Here is a 19,255-nt window from a genome sequence, read left to right on the forward strand (position 1 = left end):
CAAACAAACAAAAAAAATCCCAAACCTTGGCAGCTTTATAATTTACACTTTTTGTTTAAAGAAACAAAAGCAGTTGTATCATGAAACAAATGTTTTCAACATGAACTTGTACTGACCAATTGCCGTATATCCACAAGTAAATAACTGACATTCTGGACTAAGCAAGAAATACAAGGTCACCTTTTTTTTTTTCCTTTTTTTCTACTTGTTAATGTCAATGTCAGAATTTTCTTAAAAAAAAACCCCATAACATTTCAGAAGTCGCTCACGAAATGAACTGCAAAATGGTATTCATATGAAGCATTATTTCTAGGAAAAGCAAAACACTGACAGTGACACTATTTTTTTATTTTTCAAAAAAATGCACATCTCTTCTGTAGGACTCTCATCTAAAATTAAGTGGAAGTTACAGTATCAAGTTCTTCTTCCCAAATATGTATAATCAAGGATTTGCTGAGGTGTAGCTTTTCTGAGGTCTTCTTCAGGGAAAGTCCTATGTGCTATCATGAAAGAGTAAGCTACTAAGAAAAAATTTAGTTTAGATGCAAAAAATACTTATTTTGATGACATATTTGTAGCCAGGGGTATTCTAAAGATTGTAGAAAGCAAAATGTCATCCGTTCTTTAAAACGAAGAAGGACATTGATTATAGGATGTAAGCTGAGGTGTTTGCCTTGTTATTGTGGGGTTTGGTTTTTTTGCTTATTCATCTGTTCACAAAATGTACATGTAAGTGAAATTATTCTACTTCTGAGATTATGTAAGACAAAAATGACAGCAAGCAGGGAATTACCCCCAGATAAACTAACATTTAAAAGACCCAAACAACAAAGAAAGGAGTGAACAGAATAACATCTACTTAGGGGCCGGGGTGGGGGTGGATGGGTAGCTTTTTATTCTTTGTTGTACCCTAAAATGCTTGGGTTTACAATAAACCCATATAGTAATTCTTATAGCTATGGTAACAAGACTGTACTATCTTTTTAAGTGAACTTCTCCTAGCAGCTGACCTTCCCGCAGGGTACATATTTTTTACCTGGCTAGGAGGATGTTGTATTGAGAAAGTTTTACAGAAAATGTTCCAGGAACACAGTGCCTCTATGAATCTGCTAATTTCCAGCTTTGCCCTGCACCAAGCCTAGGAGATGAAGCTCTTCATGCTTGTTATACTTTGTTATCTCTCTGGCCTTGAATGACTTGTGAGCCACCCTCTGTATAAATGACCATGCTTGTTAACTGTTCTCCTGCTCTACCAGGGGATACGGGTTCTGCTTTTAGAGTAGTACCAGCCTGTAAAATCTCTTGGGACCCTTCTGTCTCTATCACAGTGTGGGAGTACACACCAGGCTCCTCCTGCATGTCTGGAGGCAATTCTGTGACGATGTAGTGGGTTGCACCTTCAGAGAAGTCGCCATCAGAACCCTGAACCATGGCTTGAGCTAGTTCCTCCGAGACGATGATCTGTGATATTTCCCCATTTGACTCAACTAAATCCACGTGCTCGCTTTGGACGCTGAGCGCGTGGCTACCAGCTTCCTGCATAATTATCTGAGAGCCTTCTCCTGCCACCATATGCACAGTCCCTTCCTCGTTTACAATGACCTGAGTGACACCTTCTTTCATCAGCTGGTCGGCTGCAGCCGTATCACACACGGCAAACTGTAACACTCCTTGCACCATTTTCTTGAAGGCAACCTGAGCTCTCTCCTGAGACGCAATTATAGCCGAGGGGTGCACGACCTGCGTCACTACTTCCACAGGTTCGGTATCTTCCTGAGTCTCTTGAACTTCGTGGAACATTTGTATTTCTTGTCCCTCTGCATCGCTGGGAACGCTGTGTGTCTCTGGGTTTGGCATTTGCAAGAAATCTTTGTGACTAGACCTGTTTCTGTCAAGGAGTCCAGATTTGTTTTCCACTTCGCCCAGCTCTGTTACAGCACAAAGCAGGGCATCTAATGCCGAGGAGGAGTCTGGAGGATGGACTGTAGTTTCAGAAGCATCTAAAACTTCTTGTCGCATTATCTGCTGCAGTACAGTGCTACTGGAGTCAGGAACTGCATCGATTTGGACGGCCTCCTCCATATCTGCTCCTGTCCCTTCAACCACTACCACCTGTGTTGCACCATCTGCCAGCTGTTCTGTAAGTATCTGCCCTGGAACCATACTGCTCACATGGGAGCCGTTCTGATTTGTAGTTATGACTTGCCCATCCTCTGTGATATGCACCACCCTGGCCATTTGACCAGCCATTGCTAGAGTCTGAAGGGTAGCTGCTGCTGTTTCTTCCACAGAGGCATCAATTGCAAAGTCGCCATCATATCCTTGAATAATAATAACTTGCTGAACTTCTTCAGGTGACTGTGGCTGTCTTCTACTGCCCCGAAAGACCTTCTCTTTTACTGGAGAAACCTCTCCTACTGCTGCTGCAGTAAAAGGACTTGTAGTTTCCACAAAGGTTGCTCCTTGCCCCTTCAGTCGGCACTCATAGGACTTGGACACAATGCCTACAAGATAAAACATGCTGTTCACATGGTATCATGGCAAATATCAGTTCAACACTTTAACAAATTGTAGCTTAAATGGAAGAAAATTCCTTGACATTTTTTAGGTTTCACTGGCAGAAACACAGATAAAACGAGCAAGCGAACAAAAACAATTTGCATGTTTTCCAAATAACATATTTACAGGTTGAAGTAATTGCTGAGTTTCACAATTCTGCAGCCTATTAACAATTTAAATGTATTTTAAAAAATATTCTGTATAAAAAAAAGCCCAGACAAATACAATAGACCGTTAAAAGCCATTAACACATCTTTTATAGAAGATCCTACCGGTGATATTTCAGTACTTCAGTAATGAATTTTAGGATCCTGTATTACATTAAACATATCTGGGTGTGAAAAAAATGTGGCTGATCTTCTTAATACCCTGCTTTTGTTGCCGAGGTAATTGCCATGCTGTCATTTCCATGCCGTTGTCTCCCCCTTCATTTCCCACCTAGCATCTTCTCCAGCACACCTGACCGACTCAGTCTAGTGACTAGTTACTTGGAGAAAACACTCGGTAGTTTTCTTACCCTAGGCAGGATATTCTATAAAACATCATCCAAAGAAACCTCATTTACACTTTAAATTATTTCTCTATGAAATCAATTAACAAATTAAAACACCCTCAACCTCCACATTCCAGCTGCCTGCTGGATCTGGTTTTGAGGTACTGAAGCTTTCTTCTCAATTCTCATCACAAACAGCAAGCTTCAGCAAAGCAAATGGTGACCACAGCTGCACAAAGTTAAGCCCACCATCCTCAAAGAATGGCTTCAGGGCTGCCTTGGGCATTTTTGAGAATACATAACTGAAAGCACTCTGTGACCAGCTTTGTGGATGTCCATAGCAGAACAGCTCTAACACTTGCTGTCTCCCTGTGGCAGTACCACGCTGAAGCACCTCTGTAGCTTCAGTAGGTCCTGGAAAGAGGAGTTTTGGGCCACAAGCTTTGCACAGAGAGAGAAGAGTGAGTCCCAGACATTGAGAATGAGATGAAGGTCTAATGCCAGATGAGCCTTGAGAAGGCTGATCAAGTCCATGCTGCTGAGACTACCCACACCTGCAGTCTAGTTTAAAATCGCTCACATAAACTGAAATCACATCTCTGGAATAACAGATGCAGCATCTTAGCGCTAACAGGCATAGATATGACACTGCTTGTTTGGGATAAAACAAGTGAGAAAAAAGATTGACTCTTACAGTCAAATTTCACACTAGCACTGTACTTTTCAAGCTACCAAGACACTTCCAGTGAAAAACATGCTCTGTTGGAACTCAAGAGGTCAAGAAATTTACACTGAAGCTGGTCTAAGAAAGCTCTTTCACCCAAAGCATAGAACTGTCAGGCCCTGATCCCACAGAGAACTAAACTCGGTTCTAAAAACCAGAAACTCATTTGCTTAAAGGTAAGTTCACACTAGGGAGCTGTGTTACTCTGAGATTGAGTACCTGGCATCTTGCAGCCTCTAGCAATTTGATATGCTGAGGTGTATATCAAGCTAATATTCCAAGATAACACCAATGCTTAAGACTGAGCTCCTGCTGGCATCTATCTATCGAATCTATCTCTTTTTTTCCCTCTTATAAAGTGTCTGGTGGAGAACTGTACAGTGAAGCACAAGAAGTAATTTCGTTAAGCTGAAAGGCTACAAATCACCTTCACAAGTCTAAACTGAGGTTACACAACTTTCTCCATCTTAGTTTGCAAGGCAGGTTATCTTTGGAAAGGAAAATTAACAATTTAAACCATTAGTGTTTCCTAGTGACGCTGCATGATAAAACTGGCACACGCAATTGAAGTACATTTTGCCAGGCACAAACGAGAAGGAAGCTCACTGTGGTACGACTGGTTCTTATCCCCACGTTTCCTGTGCTCTCTGTAGGCACTGACATTCACAGGACCCCCCAAAGAGCAGAAAAATAGGAAGGGGAAATCAACATAAAATGACAATTATCTTAGCTCCTCCACATTTTATAATAGAGCAGAGTAATTAATTCTCTCAGGAACCTTGCTTTGTTGACATGATAAAAGAGAAGCCTGGCAGTGATGTGGCACAAAATCAAAATAACTCTACAAATCATGCATTTTCCACTGGATTTCAAAATCAAAATAACTCCAAGATCATAATTTTCATGCATGCACAGCAAAATCATGACATATTTCCCCTAAGATCATGATAATTTATGTATGGGAGTCAGCGTCGCTACATAGAGGAGAAGCTCCAGCCTCGGGAAGGGAAAGAGGAGGAAATTCATCCATTTCATTTTTCAGATCCTCGAGTAAATGCTGTACCCGGGAATCTATGCAACTCCAGTCTTTACTGTGCAATTGAATGGGAAGTCTCCTGGGTGAAGAGCTATCCGGTGAATCCCTCGCAGCACTGGTAATTATGCCATTCTGACTGCTTACTTAATCTATTTGAATCCAGAGGTGAGCTAAGCCACTTCCTGACCATTAAAGTAAACTACATGGGTAAATACTGCTGTCACTAAGGGGTGTGATGAAGCTTAACTACACCAACATCTTAACCTCAGCTCAGTGCAACCCCAGCTATTCCATCACAGTTCATAAATGCGATTGCAGGTCCATCTTTTGATTCAGCAATTTAATAACTTCGAGTGCTGTCAGTACTGCTTTGAAAAATGGCTCCTATAAAATGTAACAGCCTCAATCAGATTGTAAAAGATTCACCCACTGAAGATTCTTCCATTTCAACTATAATGAATTAATGTTGAGCTATGTAGAAGTTCAAGTGTCATTTAAACTAATGTGAATCTACTGTAACTTTAAATTTTAACTGGACTATGACTGAGAATTTACTGGGAACATCAACTTCAATTTTAGTGATTTTTCATGGTAAATATGAATTGTAGATTTTACCAGTTTTCTTTTGTTTTAACACTGAAAAGCTAAGTAGGGAAGATATTTAGAAAACATCACATTTTGAGGTTTAGCTGCTATTTCAACTTCAGAACAGTACATTTCTATAATGGAGCACTGCTACCCAACACAACGTTTGCAGGATTTTTTATGTATTTAAGGAACATGTCACATTATTGGACTGCATGTAGCAACAAATCATGTTGTCCTACTAAATCCAGCCTGCCTCACACCCCCTCTTTAAAATGGGTAAAGAGAAGGGGTAGGTGTCGGGTGACACGGCAAACATAAGATGCAATACAAGCCCACATTAATATTAGGAAAAGTGGACTTGTTGCTGATTGCATGTCATTGCAAATTAAAAAGATACACAAATAGGCATTAAAATGACAAAATATAATGATACAAGAGTTCATATTCAGACAATTTGTAAAGAGGTGTTTCATATCTAGGGGTGCAATGATCACAGAATTGGTTTCTTTCCAAGAAGTCTGTCATTTCAGCAGCGCCATTATTTATCAGTTGGAGTCCTGAGTGACTGTTAAGTTTTTTATTTGAAAATGTCAGGATTTTTTAGACATTAAATCCATATTCGCAGGCTATTTTAATTCTCAGAGACCACAAACTCCTGAAATAGGGCTAAAAGAAACGCTTTGATGCTTAATGTGTTTGTGGGAAACTACAAATAGGGCTTAGTACCTCTTCCCCTCTCTTCAACTCAATACCTGACTTTCTTTTGTGTGTCTGTTTTATTCTTTTGTGACTGTCACCATTTGTTCCCCACAGAATAAATACCTTATTTTTTTGTTAAGCTTACATTTAATTAAAATGTACAGGATTTGTGCAGTAAACTCGAATGAAACAAATAAAACAAGGGCCCCCTCTCTTGAAGGCATACGTTGTGAATGAAAAATGTCATTACAGACTAAAAAATTTTGCAGTAAACAGGGCCTACAGAGAGAAGTTTCCCCCGTAATGACATCCATAAAATACACAAATGGCACTTTTAGTACCATCCTGAATATGGCATTTTCTGTGCTCTACACACAATCTAAATGGTTTGATCATAGAGCATAATACTCCATTGGGTTTATAGAACAATCAATGTTCCATAAAATGATGTATTTATCCAATAGTAGGCTCAGCAGTTACTGGTGTATGACATTGTAGGACACTGGCTTTGTACTGTTCAGCAGCACACATGCTGGCTGTAAAACTTATCTAACACTACTTCAACAACTTCATCTCATCTGTGTCAAGTAATTTGTTGAAGCCTCAGCTTGGTTTATAAAAACTTGTAATAAAAATTCATAGAATTTTCAGGAGAATGAAAGCTGATGACAATAGAAAGGTCACATTGTGGCGGCACTCGCGGGGTCGGGGGTCAGCCGCAGTTCTAAAACAGAAAGTAGATTTCATGCATCGTGTAGCAGATAAAGATGGCATTAAGGAGACTTGTCTCAGAAAGAAATGCGTAATGCGTTAGGAAAGTCTGGGCTAATATTATATGTAAAGCACCACCTTGCTCTCAGCCAGCAGCCTCTTTAGAATTCTAATCCTTCCTCAAAAGTTGTAGCAAGCGGTTGTGCATGGTGAGGCTAGGCTGAGGACATCCTTCACAAGGAGCACCTTTAGGACAAAGCAGTAAGTCACATATGAAACAATCCATTACGACGACGGAAATGATCTGCATTTACACAGCAAGCTTAAGCCAGCTATTTTTCTTTTTCTGCAAAAGTTCTAGAAGGCCTGATTTATAGCAGCCTATTCAGTGACACTTAATTTTCCATACTTTGGCGATTAGGTATGTTATTTATCGACAGGTACAAATATTTGGTGTCTACTCAAATGACTATTAAATAATGTGAATGCAAAGTAACATATTTTCTTTCAATTAAGCACAACCTTAAAGAAGTTTGAAAGACATATAAAAATCAGCTTACGTCAGGCATCACTTGAATATGCAACTGATTTTTTTACTTTAAAACTTACTATTCACATGGCAGCGCAGTATTTTGAAAGGTATGGTAAGTCCACCATTCAAATTCATAAAGAAGCAATTTAGGCCTTGATCAAGCTCCAACTTTCTGCTCTCTGAGGTTTTTTTACATTATTTTTTAATGATCTCTAATTAATTAAGTGCAGTCTAAGGACTGTGGCACAATGTCATAACTTTGGGCTTTCAGAGGCCATAATAATAAGCCACGTTTTTCAGAACTCTGTTTCTTAACCATAGTAAAAGCTATTCTTTCTAACTTGTAAGGTTTTTATGCGCAAGCAATGTGTGGGCCAGCATTCTCTAAATGAGCCAGTTAAACTACTAAATAAGAGGTTGTGAGGTTCATTCTTGTCTTTGGCTGAAGGAAAGAAAGCAGGATGGGACAAACCAAGAAGTGAAATAAATCAGTAACTCCAAATGGCCCTGTCAGAACTATTACGTCCACAAAGGCAGCAAATATTTGTAAAAGTGTACAAATAAGTATACCTATAGCTATACTTAACCAGCTCCCTAAGAAATGTTATTAAAAAAAATTCCACTATTGACACAAAATGCATAAATCTGAAGAGATACCAATGCAGCAAGTTATTTTCCTTTCAGTATATTATTGCTGTAAATAAAAACTGAACAAAAACAATTCCTCGAAAATGTTCACAGTTAATTTTTTACTTAAAAATCCACTGATGTCATTTTTCAATGCTGAAACTCAAAACATCCTTGGCTCCTAGCTTTCTCCTTAACCACTCAGTCATGTTTAGAAACTTCAAGGTCTTCAAAGAATTGCTTGAGTAAAGGATGAAGTTTTAACCTTTCAGGTATCTTTCTTCTTAAACAAAGGAGCAGATGTCCTTTTAGCTTCCTTAAAATGTAAAAGGAAAGGCTTTTGTAATTTTTTTTTCTTCTGAAAAACAGACTGAAATTTCCTACATGTGAATTTTACCTCTCACACCTTAGAGAACCATGATAACTGCAAAAAAAGAAAAAAAAAAAAGAAAAAGCTCAACAACAAAATTAAAAACAAACACCAAAATAAACAGCTGAGCCTCTCAGTTAGGGTGTTTAGGCAGTTTGTTTGGTTTGGTTTAGCTTCCTCCAATGTCCAATTAACCTTTGGAAAAAGGCCTTCTCTGTGAAAAATTTCAGTTTCTTTTTTCCTGCACTCAAGGTCAAAAATGAACACTATAGAGCCCAGTGCTACAGAAGCTATGCAAATAAAAAATACACATATCAAAACTCACACTGATCATGGCAAACATGTACAGTGTTAACATGCAGATTTTACAACTGCCTAACCTGCACAGTAACTGATTCTCTTGTTGATTGCTTTTCCTCTTTACCTGCTTGCCGCCTTGCAGGCTTGTCCTCTTAACTCCTACCTGTGAGCAAAATCCTCGCTGTAGCATATATAGCAACTACCTATATGGGCAAGTGGCATCAGGAATGTATTTGGAGCACTTTAGCTAGCTCTTCCAGTGAAATTTAGCAGCTGGAGATGAGGATAGCCAGCCGGGACATGTTTTTGGCAGTCCAGTTTCAAAGGCTACTCCGGCCCTCAGTTTGGTAACAACTGACATTGATGCTACAAGGATGCATTTTTTTCTGTTTCATCCCCTGCAGTGCAACTGGAAAGTTCATTTTTAACACTTTAAATCAGAATCCCAGTTTCAAGAGGTACTAGTCATGCTTGGTCAAATCGCAGATTTCTGTTTCTAGGCAGACAGAACATATAAGATAATATGAAAAATAAGATGAAAGCTAGTATGACAAAATCAGGGGGAAAAAAAAAACCAACACAAACCCTGCTCATGAGGCAAAGGATCTGGATTTCTGAAATACGTTTAGCCCTAGACAGCAACTGTTTTGTCAAAAAAAGCAAAAACTCCTTTTTGTCATTATTATCTCAGCAAGAGTTTTTGTTTTTCAAGAATATATACATTTAGATCCTGGTCCTATAAACATTTATTTATCAAAAGTACTGCTTACTGCCATAGTTAGCTTCAATGGTCTCCAAGGGACTAAACATGGTAGCTTGCATTATGCATTGTGTTTGCATAATCAGGCCCTTGGGATTATCAATTCTGAAAGTGGCTAGCCTTCCCTAACGTTTGATGTACATGTGTGCACTAAAGAGATCAGACACTTGTAAGGGATACCTAAAATAAAACATTGTTATCAAATGATCAAGCAGAAATTATATTCCTCTCCATACCTATCAAACACGAGTGTCGTGATTTGCTGTATTTATTTATTCCAATTTCCGCATCCATTTGGTAAAAAGGAGCACCTGTTCTTTGCTCGAGGGCATGCCTCAACCCATATGAAAAGTGCAGCAGTTTTTAGGGGGGATGATTGGGAATAACTAGAAACAGCAAGTTTCCCTAGCTCTTTTTGTTAGTTAAGACAGCAGAAACTACCATTTCCAATGTGATAGTCATATCCGTATTTCATTTATAAATTCAACTATGCTACAGTGTACATTCATATCGTTCCAGAGTAAATTATGGGAAATAACCATTTGTCTTCATTGTAGACACTTTTGTATGTATAGTAGAAAACAAACCTCTATTCAATAACTGCACAGAGGCACCATTAAAATCAAATTTACAGTAAACAGAACCTGCAGCTGGGGTAAAACACTAACTGTTAGTATTTTAATTATCAGTGAAGCTTTCGGAGGTCTAACATCTGCTCATAGCCAAATGACAGCAGCTGCTTGTGTACACTTAAAACAATGGGAATTTCTTCTATAAATATTAAAATGGGTTGTATGTTGTGTATTCATTGTGGCTACGCTACTATTAAGCTGTTTAAGTATACAGGGTATTTTGAACTTCTTTCTTGTGGCAAATTTGTAAAGGGCTGACCTCTTCAAAAGAATGAGAGGCAAAGACAGCAAAAAATTCTTGAGTCTGTAAATTGAAAATGTTTAGAGACAGTACTAGAGGTCACCCTCTGCCAAGACGTTGCTAGTAAATGCTAACAAAACACCAGCGGTAAGTTCTGATCGTTGAGCACTATAGTGACTTCAAGGACAGGGTTTCTCAGCATGCAAGGTGTCAGGAGTCTATGGGATGGCTGATATCAAAAGCTAACATATAACAAGTAAAGCAATTAGCTGTTTCAATATCAAAGCATCGGAAGAGATGAGTGTACTCTCTTTTGCAGAATTCATCAAAATCATACTGAATGAAACCTGATTCATATATTTGGAAGTAATAAAGTGTCAGAAAGAAAGAGTTGTGCTGGGGCAATATAAGATCAGTTAATTTTGCTAAAAAGGGTGAACTTCATAATTTGATTTTGCCACTTTTTGTCTGGACACTGCCATAGAATTGATAATTTCCTTTTTGTCTCTCACCTGCTCAGGAACACAGGAAGGAAAACTGATACACATCAGGAGGACTGATACACATCTGGTCAATGGTACAGATTGGTACAGTGAGAAAACGAGCATTACAACCAGTTTCAGAAGAAAAAACAAGGGAAAGGGGTTTGTGGTTTTAACTCGTACAGGTTTTCAGAGGAAAAAGATCTATTTTTTTGCTCTTTTTGCATCAAATGTAATGTCAGTGGCTAATAATATTTATATATTTTTGCAATAAATCTACAGCTGGAAAGGAGTACTATGATCATTTAGTCTTAAAACTGTAGGTCAGGCCAATCTGTGTTTTTAAAAGACAACTGATTAGATGCTTCAGTCTTACGTGTTCACCCACAACATGGGTTCAACTACCAATACAGCTGTCCCTGCAATGGTATCATGGCCTAAGATGAAGGCGAATTAAGTTCCCAAGCTTCTGACATCAGATATCCCACCCAAAAGTCAGTCTTGGTGCAAAGAATCCAAAAACTTATGAGAAGGAGGGGATAGGGCTGGTCATAGGTGGTCCAGGTACAATGCAGAGGCCTTCCCCTCTGCTGACCCTTCACTCCTGCCAAGGCACTGACAAGATCAAAGCTTACCAGGCCCAAAAAGACAATCATCAGAAAAGATGCTGACTTTTCAGCTCAGAGTGTCACCAGCTTACATAGGAAGCATGAAGCAGGGGTACATGCTGGTTCTGCGAGGTGGGATGGGAAGTAGAGGCTGGAAAGACGGGTAACTCTTTTATTCCACTTTTAAGGGTTGAGTGACAAAGTCTTCTTTTCATGATTCCCCTCTGGTGAAGGATAGAAGCAGCATGTTTCCAGCACATCTTCAAAAGAAGTGCTGTTCATATAATTGACCCTTCTGCTGACAGAAATATATTTTCTGTCTGATACGGTAGTACTTAAATGAGCTGTCTTCCACTTCTGGTGTTAGAAGGCACTAGGCTGCACGTAGATAAAACAAGACAGAAGACACCAAAGGTGATGCTTTCTGAGCCATTGCTGAGTACTACCGACACAGGGATTGCTAAGATGGTGTGTGTGCCAGGACTGCGTGGGAAGTGCAAAGTAAATGGCTGCACTGCAGCTCTGCCTCAGTGCTCTGAAGCTCCTTACCTCAGTTGATTTCACTCATCTGCAAAGTTGTTCTTTCAAGATCTGAGTACCTTTCATATTACTCTGTCAACAAAACTAACTAAATTGTTGGTCAGCTAGGGGTGGAAATAACAGCTTTTAGATGGCATACGGAGTTAATACTAATTTGGGAGGAAGTGTTAACATCATTGCAAAGACAAACAGGATGTAGCGTAAGTAAATACAAAAAAAAAAGCAAGATTCAACTTGTGCTACTGCATACTAGCACTTGTGGAGAAAGTAAATATGCAAAAATGACATTCAATGAGAGAGAAGTCCCTTGAGAACTGTAATGCTGAAGAAATTTAAAGAATGACAGTGTTCATCAAATTACACGTGAGTTTATGAAAATGTGAAACAGGAAAAGAAAACAGGCCAAAGCAATTTTTAATTGCACATTCAAAGGCACGCCTGCTGCACATTGTTCTGGTACAGATACAACTGAATTATGTCTTGGCCATTCTAGGGGAGACATCTTGACAGGGAATACTCAGAACAGTGAAACAAGAGCTGTTAGAAGGCTGACTGGCATAGCAATATAGAAGGTTTAAGTGCACATATTCTGTCTATATATTCTGCAAATGCTGAAACTTTTTGTCCCATTTGGATCAGCATAACCTGATTTTAAGAAAGCACTGGAATGTTCATGCTGTACTGTGGAGAAGACATTTGGACACAGTGAGCAACGAAAAGCAATTCAGCTCCCTTGTCCACTTCCAGGTGCCTGGGTGAAGAAGATCCCAGATGGAATAAACTGACTACAAGACAGTCAGAATATCATTTAACCTGAGTCATCACCATTTGTATTGCAAATCCAGGCTATTCCAGAACAGTTCAGCAAAACACAGCATGCGATTCTGCAACTTTTGTAAACAACTCTATTCTGAACTGAAGTTCACCCAAGACCATGGCGCCTTAAGTCTTAAAAAGCCAAAGAATTTGCAATAACTGTCAATTATATGAAGGATGAATCCTATTCAAATATGGACTAGTAAACAAACCCTGCCATGCTGTCAGGTCATTTCATTAGCTCTTCTTCTTTTTTGTCTTCCTGAGGCGTAATTTAGACTAGAAAAACAGGGAATATTTTAAAACTTATTAGTGATCACATTTTTGTAATACATTTATAAACGCCACTTAGATTCTACTTCTGATAGCATTTGTTCAAAGATGTATTATATATATCTCTCTACAACTGAAGCAAAAAAATGCTTAAAAGTATGTTAACTAAATAATGTCAAGTGGTTTTAAAGCCCCATGGTTCCTAGCATACTTGTCTGTAGTGTGAAGCACAGTGCAGCAAATGCACTTCTTATTCTGCTGTTATATGAGATTTGCTATAGCATTGTTAGAGGTCATGTAAGAGGACCTCAAGCCCTTTTACTATTGCTGGAACCTAGTTCACTTTTTTTCAGTGAAGTAGACAAAAGTTCAGGGGAAATTATGATAATTTTTGTGAAAGCAATAAAGCTTGTGATAGGTGACAAGACAGACATCACATAATAACTCCACCAAAAAAAACCTAGCCTGATGCTAAATACCTGGAAGATCTGATTTTCAGAAATACTAAGAAACTAACAGCTGCTGCTGACACTTATGTTCAAGGTTTCTTCTTTCAGCTACTTTTTTGTTTCTTTTAAATACTTCTTATTCTTTTTCCAGCCACTGTAGTTTAGTGAACTATCAGTTTCCTAAGTTCTGGCACATAAGAGACAAAAGGTGCAGGAGGAGTCATTGTGCTCTCTCATTTCAAAGATGTGCAGATTAAAGAGCTTCTGAGCAGCCCATGGCATCACAGGTTGAAACAGGTGCTATAAGTCCCAGGTAGAGCTTACAGATTTCGTAGCTATATCTTTTGGTACACATTCCAGTGCTCTAAAATCTGTTGAGGTTCATAATTTTTTTCAGTGTGTCTCTAAGTACCCTTAAAAACTTTTTCAAGTGCTTCTACTGAAACGAATAGAATCTAAAGCTATTTGAATGATATTATTTCCTTTATAAAAAGAATACACTCATGAAAATGTAAACAGGCAGAATAAAAATTATGTCAGTGTCTAAAAGAACAAACTAAAAGACGTCCAAATTAATGTATTTCTTCTTCCACGTTATTTTTTTAGAGTCTCTTTCACAATAGAGTGAATTTTATGCAAGATTTTTAGGTCTGTGTGCTTAAAGCTAATTTCCTCAATGCAGAAGTAGGAAGCAAAATAAAATTGGCCTGCTAGGCACAAGCACATGTAAATGCAAACTTAACAGAAAGTGTTTAAAATCTAGTAGCATTTATCTAACCATGTGCATTTATCTAACCATTCTAAAACTGTACCTCCCGATTTGCTCACAATTAGTAATATATTTATCACTAAGTAATGTCATAAATTGAAAAAGAGTTATTCTAACTTTTCGTGCAGGTAAGTGGAAAATAACAAAAAGTGTGTTTACAGGGTCACAGAACAATTTCCAAGTGTACTGAGTCACAGCTTTATGTCTTAACCACAGCATTATCTTTTGTTAGAAGAGCCTATTGTCCAAGAGTTGAGGTAGTCCATTCATGCACAGTGAAGCACCAGTCATATCATTGCACTTTTCCTGATAATGCCCTGTCAATGAATCAACCTCATGTTCATGAGCAGAGTGTGTCCATGTATCCTATAATGAGGAATGCTGGGCTGCAGTCTCTGCTGAGATTGTCATAAGTGTCCACTGATACCATCTGCAATTACAGAATTTTATCAGATGGCAACTGGTTCATTATGAAAAAGACTCAAGTCTACTAGCTCATTTCACAGATGTCAGATGGCTGAAGTCCTGATCATCACAATTCTAGCAAGTGCGTAAGAAGTGGCCTGTAGTTAGACTTTTGGGAATTAAGCATATAGCTAATGCTAAGCAGAGGTTTAAATGCTTTTCTAAGTTGGGCCCTCAGTTAGGCCCTGTCTATGGCTTTCAAAACAGGGATTTAGAGTGTTTTAATTTCTTCTTTACAAGGGATAAACTGGCACTGCTTGTTCCCAGAGGAAAGCATGCAAAAAGTTAGTTAAAAATCATTATTTTCAAAAGTTATCAGCTTAATTCTATTTTTAATTGTCACCTGTTGAAATAAATGAAGACATTCCTATTAAAAGCCTAAAGGACACTATGTATAACTACACATTTTTTAAAAAATAAGTTTTATCAAAAACCTTCATTGTTACGTTTAAGAAGAACATGCAGTATGGAACTATGTTCATAAACTTTTCTTCTCACAGTGTAAGCTTTCTCATCCATACATGTTTTTGAACTCTCAGACAATGATATATCCATCTTCAAATCTTGTCACTATCAGCTTAAGCAAACATCTTAATTTCAGACAGGTCAGTCTATTTAATATTACGGAAATTAAAACCATTCTCTAGGCACTGAAAGAAGTACAGATTTCTTCTGCAGCCACCAAGAAATGAATCACTGCTTGCTATTATATACCCTCTCCACCCCTTTCAAAATGACCCGCTTTCTGTTGGAGGTGAACCTTCCCACATTTATTCAAGGGATAACAGAGGGAAAACAAGGGACCAGAGGAGAAAAATAGAAATGCAAGCTAACAGAGTCTTTAGCAAACACTAAGTGTAGGCCACAGTGCTGCTCCAAGCTCTGGGTGAACTTTTTCCTCTGCAGTCCGAATGAAGGTCCTGATGATATAACCTCTATCATTCTAAACACTAGGAGACCTGCTTATCTGAGAAACCTCCTTTCTCCTTGTGCAACTACCTCAAGTGCCAGTGACAGACATGGTCTCTGCCCTTTCATATGTTCCTTTCACAGGCCAGTTTCCTTAACAAAGACATAGTCCCTCTTGGTCAATTTATCAAAACTTTCCCAAACACTTACCCTCCCACACACACACTTGGTATCCCCTCTGCCTCATCATGAAAAAACAGAACAAAAGCCCACCAACCATACAAAAATTATATTGTAGATTTGTAGATTAATGGGCTTATTCTGGCATCTCAATTCAAATGGATTTACAACCACTGCGTTTAGCCCTGTGTGATTTCAAATAGAATTACTTCTGATGAATTTGAATGCAAATTCACAAAGCATTAAAACAAACCATGTTTAAACTCGTTGGTTCATCAGATGCAAATATCGTGCATTAAGCAGGGAATACCCATTCATGAAAATAATGAAAACTGACACCAATATAATAAAATCATTACAGGTTTATGGATTCTGGGACTTAAACAAGCCATACACTTGCTTCTCCTAACTGATTAAATGCTTCTTTGCAGTTTATGTTTGATCTGCAATTCAAAAACAAATTAGTTTAGTCTTTGAGCCCAGAACCTTGGAAAATTGCTAGGAGGTTCTACCTCGGATTTGTCTGGGGAGAAGTGCTGAGTTAAGGAGAGGAAATTGTGGGGGCAGGGAAGCTAGCAGTGCAATTGAGAACAGACAGCACAGGAGAGGAAGCAGTCAGATAAATCGAGGCTTACAGACTCTACCAGCAAGCATTCATAAAACCACTGCGTGAACAGCATTGTGCAGAACAAAAGGCAATGATGATAAAATGGGGCACTTTTGTTTTATAAAGCTGGCACGGATGGGTCTGTCAAACCATGAGCTTCATTTTTATGAAACCTCAACCACCTTCACTTTGCATTATGTTTGTAGACAAGGGATTTAAGTGCAGTAGGGCAACAGATTGACAATTATTTCTGGGATTGTCTCATGGCAAGCAAGCAAAAATGAATGCAGCCGCACTCTAGCTGAAAAAGTAGGTATCTGGAGCTGCATCTGAACAGTATCTATAGAGTGGATCTTCCACTAATCCTCCTTCTCTAATTATCATGAACAAGTTTTCATTTTCAGTTAGATGACAATGGCCTAGCTCAAAACTTTCCAGCAAAATCTTTGTGCCTAGATATTAAGTTCTTCTCATAATGATGAGATTTAAACCTGCAGAACACTCTACACTGGGGCATGTTATGCTGATAATGTACTATTTTGCTACACAATCTATGAAGTATAAAAAGTTCTTTGTTGCATCATGATCTGCTCCATTTGTGTATAAATAGCACTATTAATACAAAAGGAAATGTAACACCAAGTTTTACTTAAATGACAGCTGCAAAAGAGGTTAGGAGATAATGTAGCTATCATAACAAAAAAATTAAGGGCAATTGCAGTAGCTCTTTCTCAAAATAATCTTGGTTTTGTTTTCTTATTATTTCCCATCCAGTCATGACAAGATTAAATATTTGAAACTAAAATATTTTGACGTTTATATGTTGGGGTGATTTGAGGGCAATTCGGTTTGTAGAGTTCAGGTTCCATCTAAATGTGCAGCAAATGTGCAGCAAACACCAAAAAAAGAGAAAAACACCATTAGGCATTTCTATGAGGTAATAAGCAGTACCATACTGACAACATAGCTGACACTGGGCCACAGGGGATTTCAGAAGCCCGTCTGTTGTTGCATTGCAGCAACCCTGTACCCACTATCTCCATCAGCTTTTACAAATCCTTACCTGGCCAGCAGATGAAAGACTTCCATTCCTATGACAACCCTGTGATTCGTATCTATGGCTTGGTTACTTCCAGTGTATGGCACATGGAACACAACTGGTCAGAGTTTAAAATTTTGGCCACATTCAGGACATGGACAAAATCCTGTCTGATACACAATGTGATTAAAACAATTTTGGACTAAACCAAAAAATCTGGATTCTGCTCGTTCTTCAATATTTAATACCAGTTAAATGTTGAGATCTACCCTGGCTTCCAACTGGCATTAAGATGCTGGTCAAAGGCTACCCAGTCCTGACCATATTTGGGATGGATGTGTTTTGTTGCAAAGAGAGAGAAATGTCTAACACATTTTCTTACCAGTTCTGAAACTCGTCCTGAAACTATACTAAAATAGCTTCTGATTACAGATATTTTCTGTGAACTATGAGGCAGGTGAGGACTTGTTTTTTCCTCATGACCTATGGGCCAAGTTCTTGAGTGCTGCAGAGAAGCTGCTGTAGTACTACTTAAAATTTGAATTAGTTGAAGTAATATACCATGAAATCTTGGCTTAAAGAGCTGCTGAATACCAGATCAAACCCAACTTCTCAGTGCTACATGCATCACCTTTCTTTTTTTTTTTCTTCACTGTATGGATGTGAGAGAAACACAATACTCAAGTATAAAGGACCATCCTAATCTGCATTAGAATGAGATGTATAGGTATGTAGTAAGTGCCAATCTGAGCACTCAGATGTGGAATTAGGACTTTGTATATAGGTACTTATTTTAGAAAGTGGATCTCAGAGGATATATAGGGTTGCTCACTTAGCTTGGAAAACCCTGCTCCAGTTTTAAAAGCTACTTGTCACTGCAGAGCAATTTTGAAGCAAAGTGGTATGTTTGGTGGCCTCATTTGCATGACAATACCCAGAATGCTCTCCTAACTCACAGCTATTTCATGGAAGGGCTGATGCATTCAAGCTTTGAGAATAAACCCCAATCATGTGGGTGTACTGGTGCATATCATTTTAATACTCCCCCCCAATCCACTTGCAAAAGGTAGAACTATTGAAGTGGTAATCATTACAGGTAACTGAACTAAACTGTTTGTCATCAACATTTGCTAGAAATCAAGCAAGTCTCTGAGACATCATTGATTAGCTGATCATTTAGTACCTATGGATTTATGCTTTAAGTGTTGACATCAGTCATCAAGGTTTCTGTGACAAGCTGTCCCAATATATTAACAATCAATTAGAAAAACTAAGTAACATGACACGAGACACAGAGAATAATAGTTCATCAAGATGGACTTTGCTCAGCTCCTGCACTTCTCCTCTCTCACAGCTTGCTGCAAAATAAATGCACTACATTGACTTACACGGCAATACAGAATATCACAGTCTGCTCTATTGTGTGGATTTCACTGCTGAGAAGCTGTAACACTAATTGTCAGTTTCCCACAATCAAAGTAATTTGGTTAAATAATTGGTTTACATTTACTGTATTTTATTTGCCTCACAAAAATAAATGTTATAACAAAAGATCATCTAAAGAGGAGGGAATGCTATGGTGATAGCACCAATATGGTGCCAACATATGGAGAAATATGTGTGGTTTGTGCATATAAACAATGATGTGAAGCTTCAGCTGTTTAGAGAACAAAGCTTTACACCTGAGTTAACTTAATATTATGATATGTGCATTCTGGTGTGTGTGCACATGTGTGTATGAGGGGTGAAATTCTTTTGCTATTAGATTTTGGCACTGAAATTAAAGAATACAGGTTTATATCAATGCTGATTAACTGGTGATCATGTATAACTAATCCTTGATAGG

General features: G+C 38.4%; 1 protein-coding gene across 1 annotated transcript in view; it reads right to left on the reverse strand.

Moving 5' to 3' along the window:
• Window positions 1-23: 23 nt before the first annotated feature.
• Window positions 24-19,255, reverse strand: part of ZNF407 (zinc finger protein 407) — a 351,802-nt gene continuing 332,570 nt past the window's right edge. Inside the window, exon 9 of the mRNA XM_061995058.1 lies at window positions 24-2,504. Coding sequence (XP_061851042.1) covers window positions 1,165-2,504 — 1,340 coding nt within the window. The 3' untranslated portion in view covers window positions 24-1,164. The remainder of the gene's footprint in view (window positions 2,505-19,255) is intronic.

This window comes from Colius striatus, chromosome 4 (genome assembly GCF_028858725.1).
Source record: "Colius striatus isolate bColStr4 chromosome 4, bColStr4.1.hap1, whole genome shotgun sequence".
Lineage (NCBI taxonomy): Eukaryota > Metazoa > Chordata > Aves > Coliiformes > Coliidae > Colius > Colius striatus.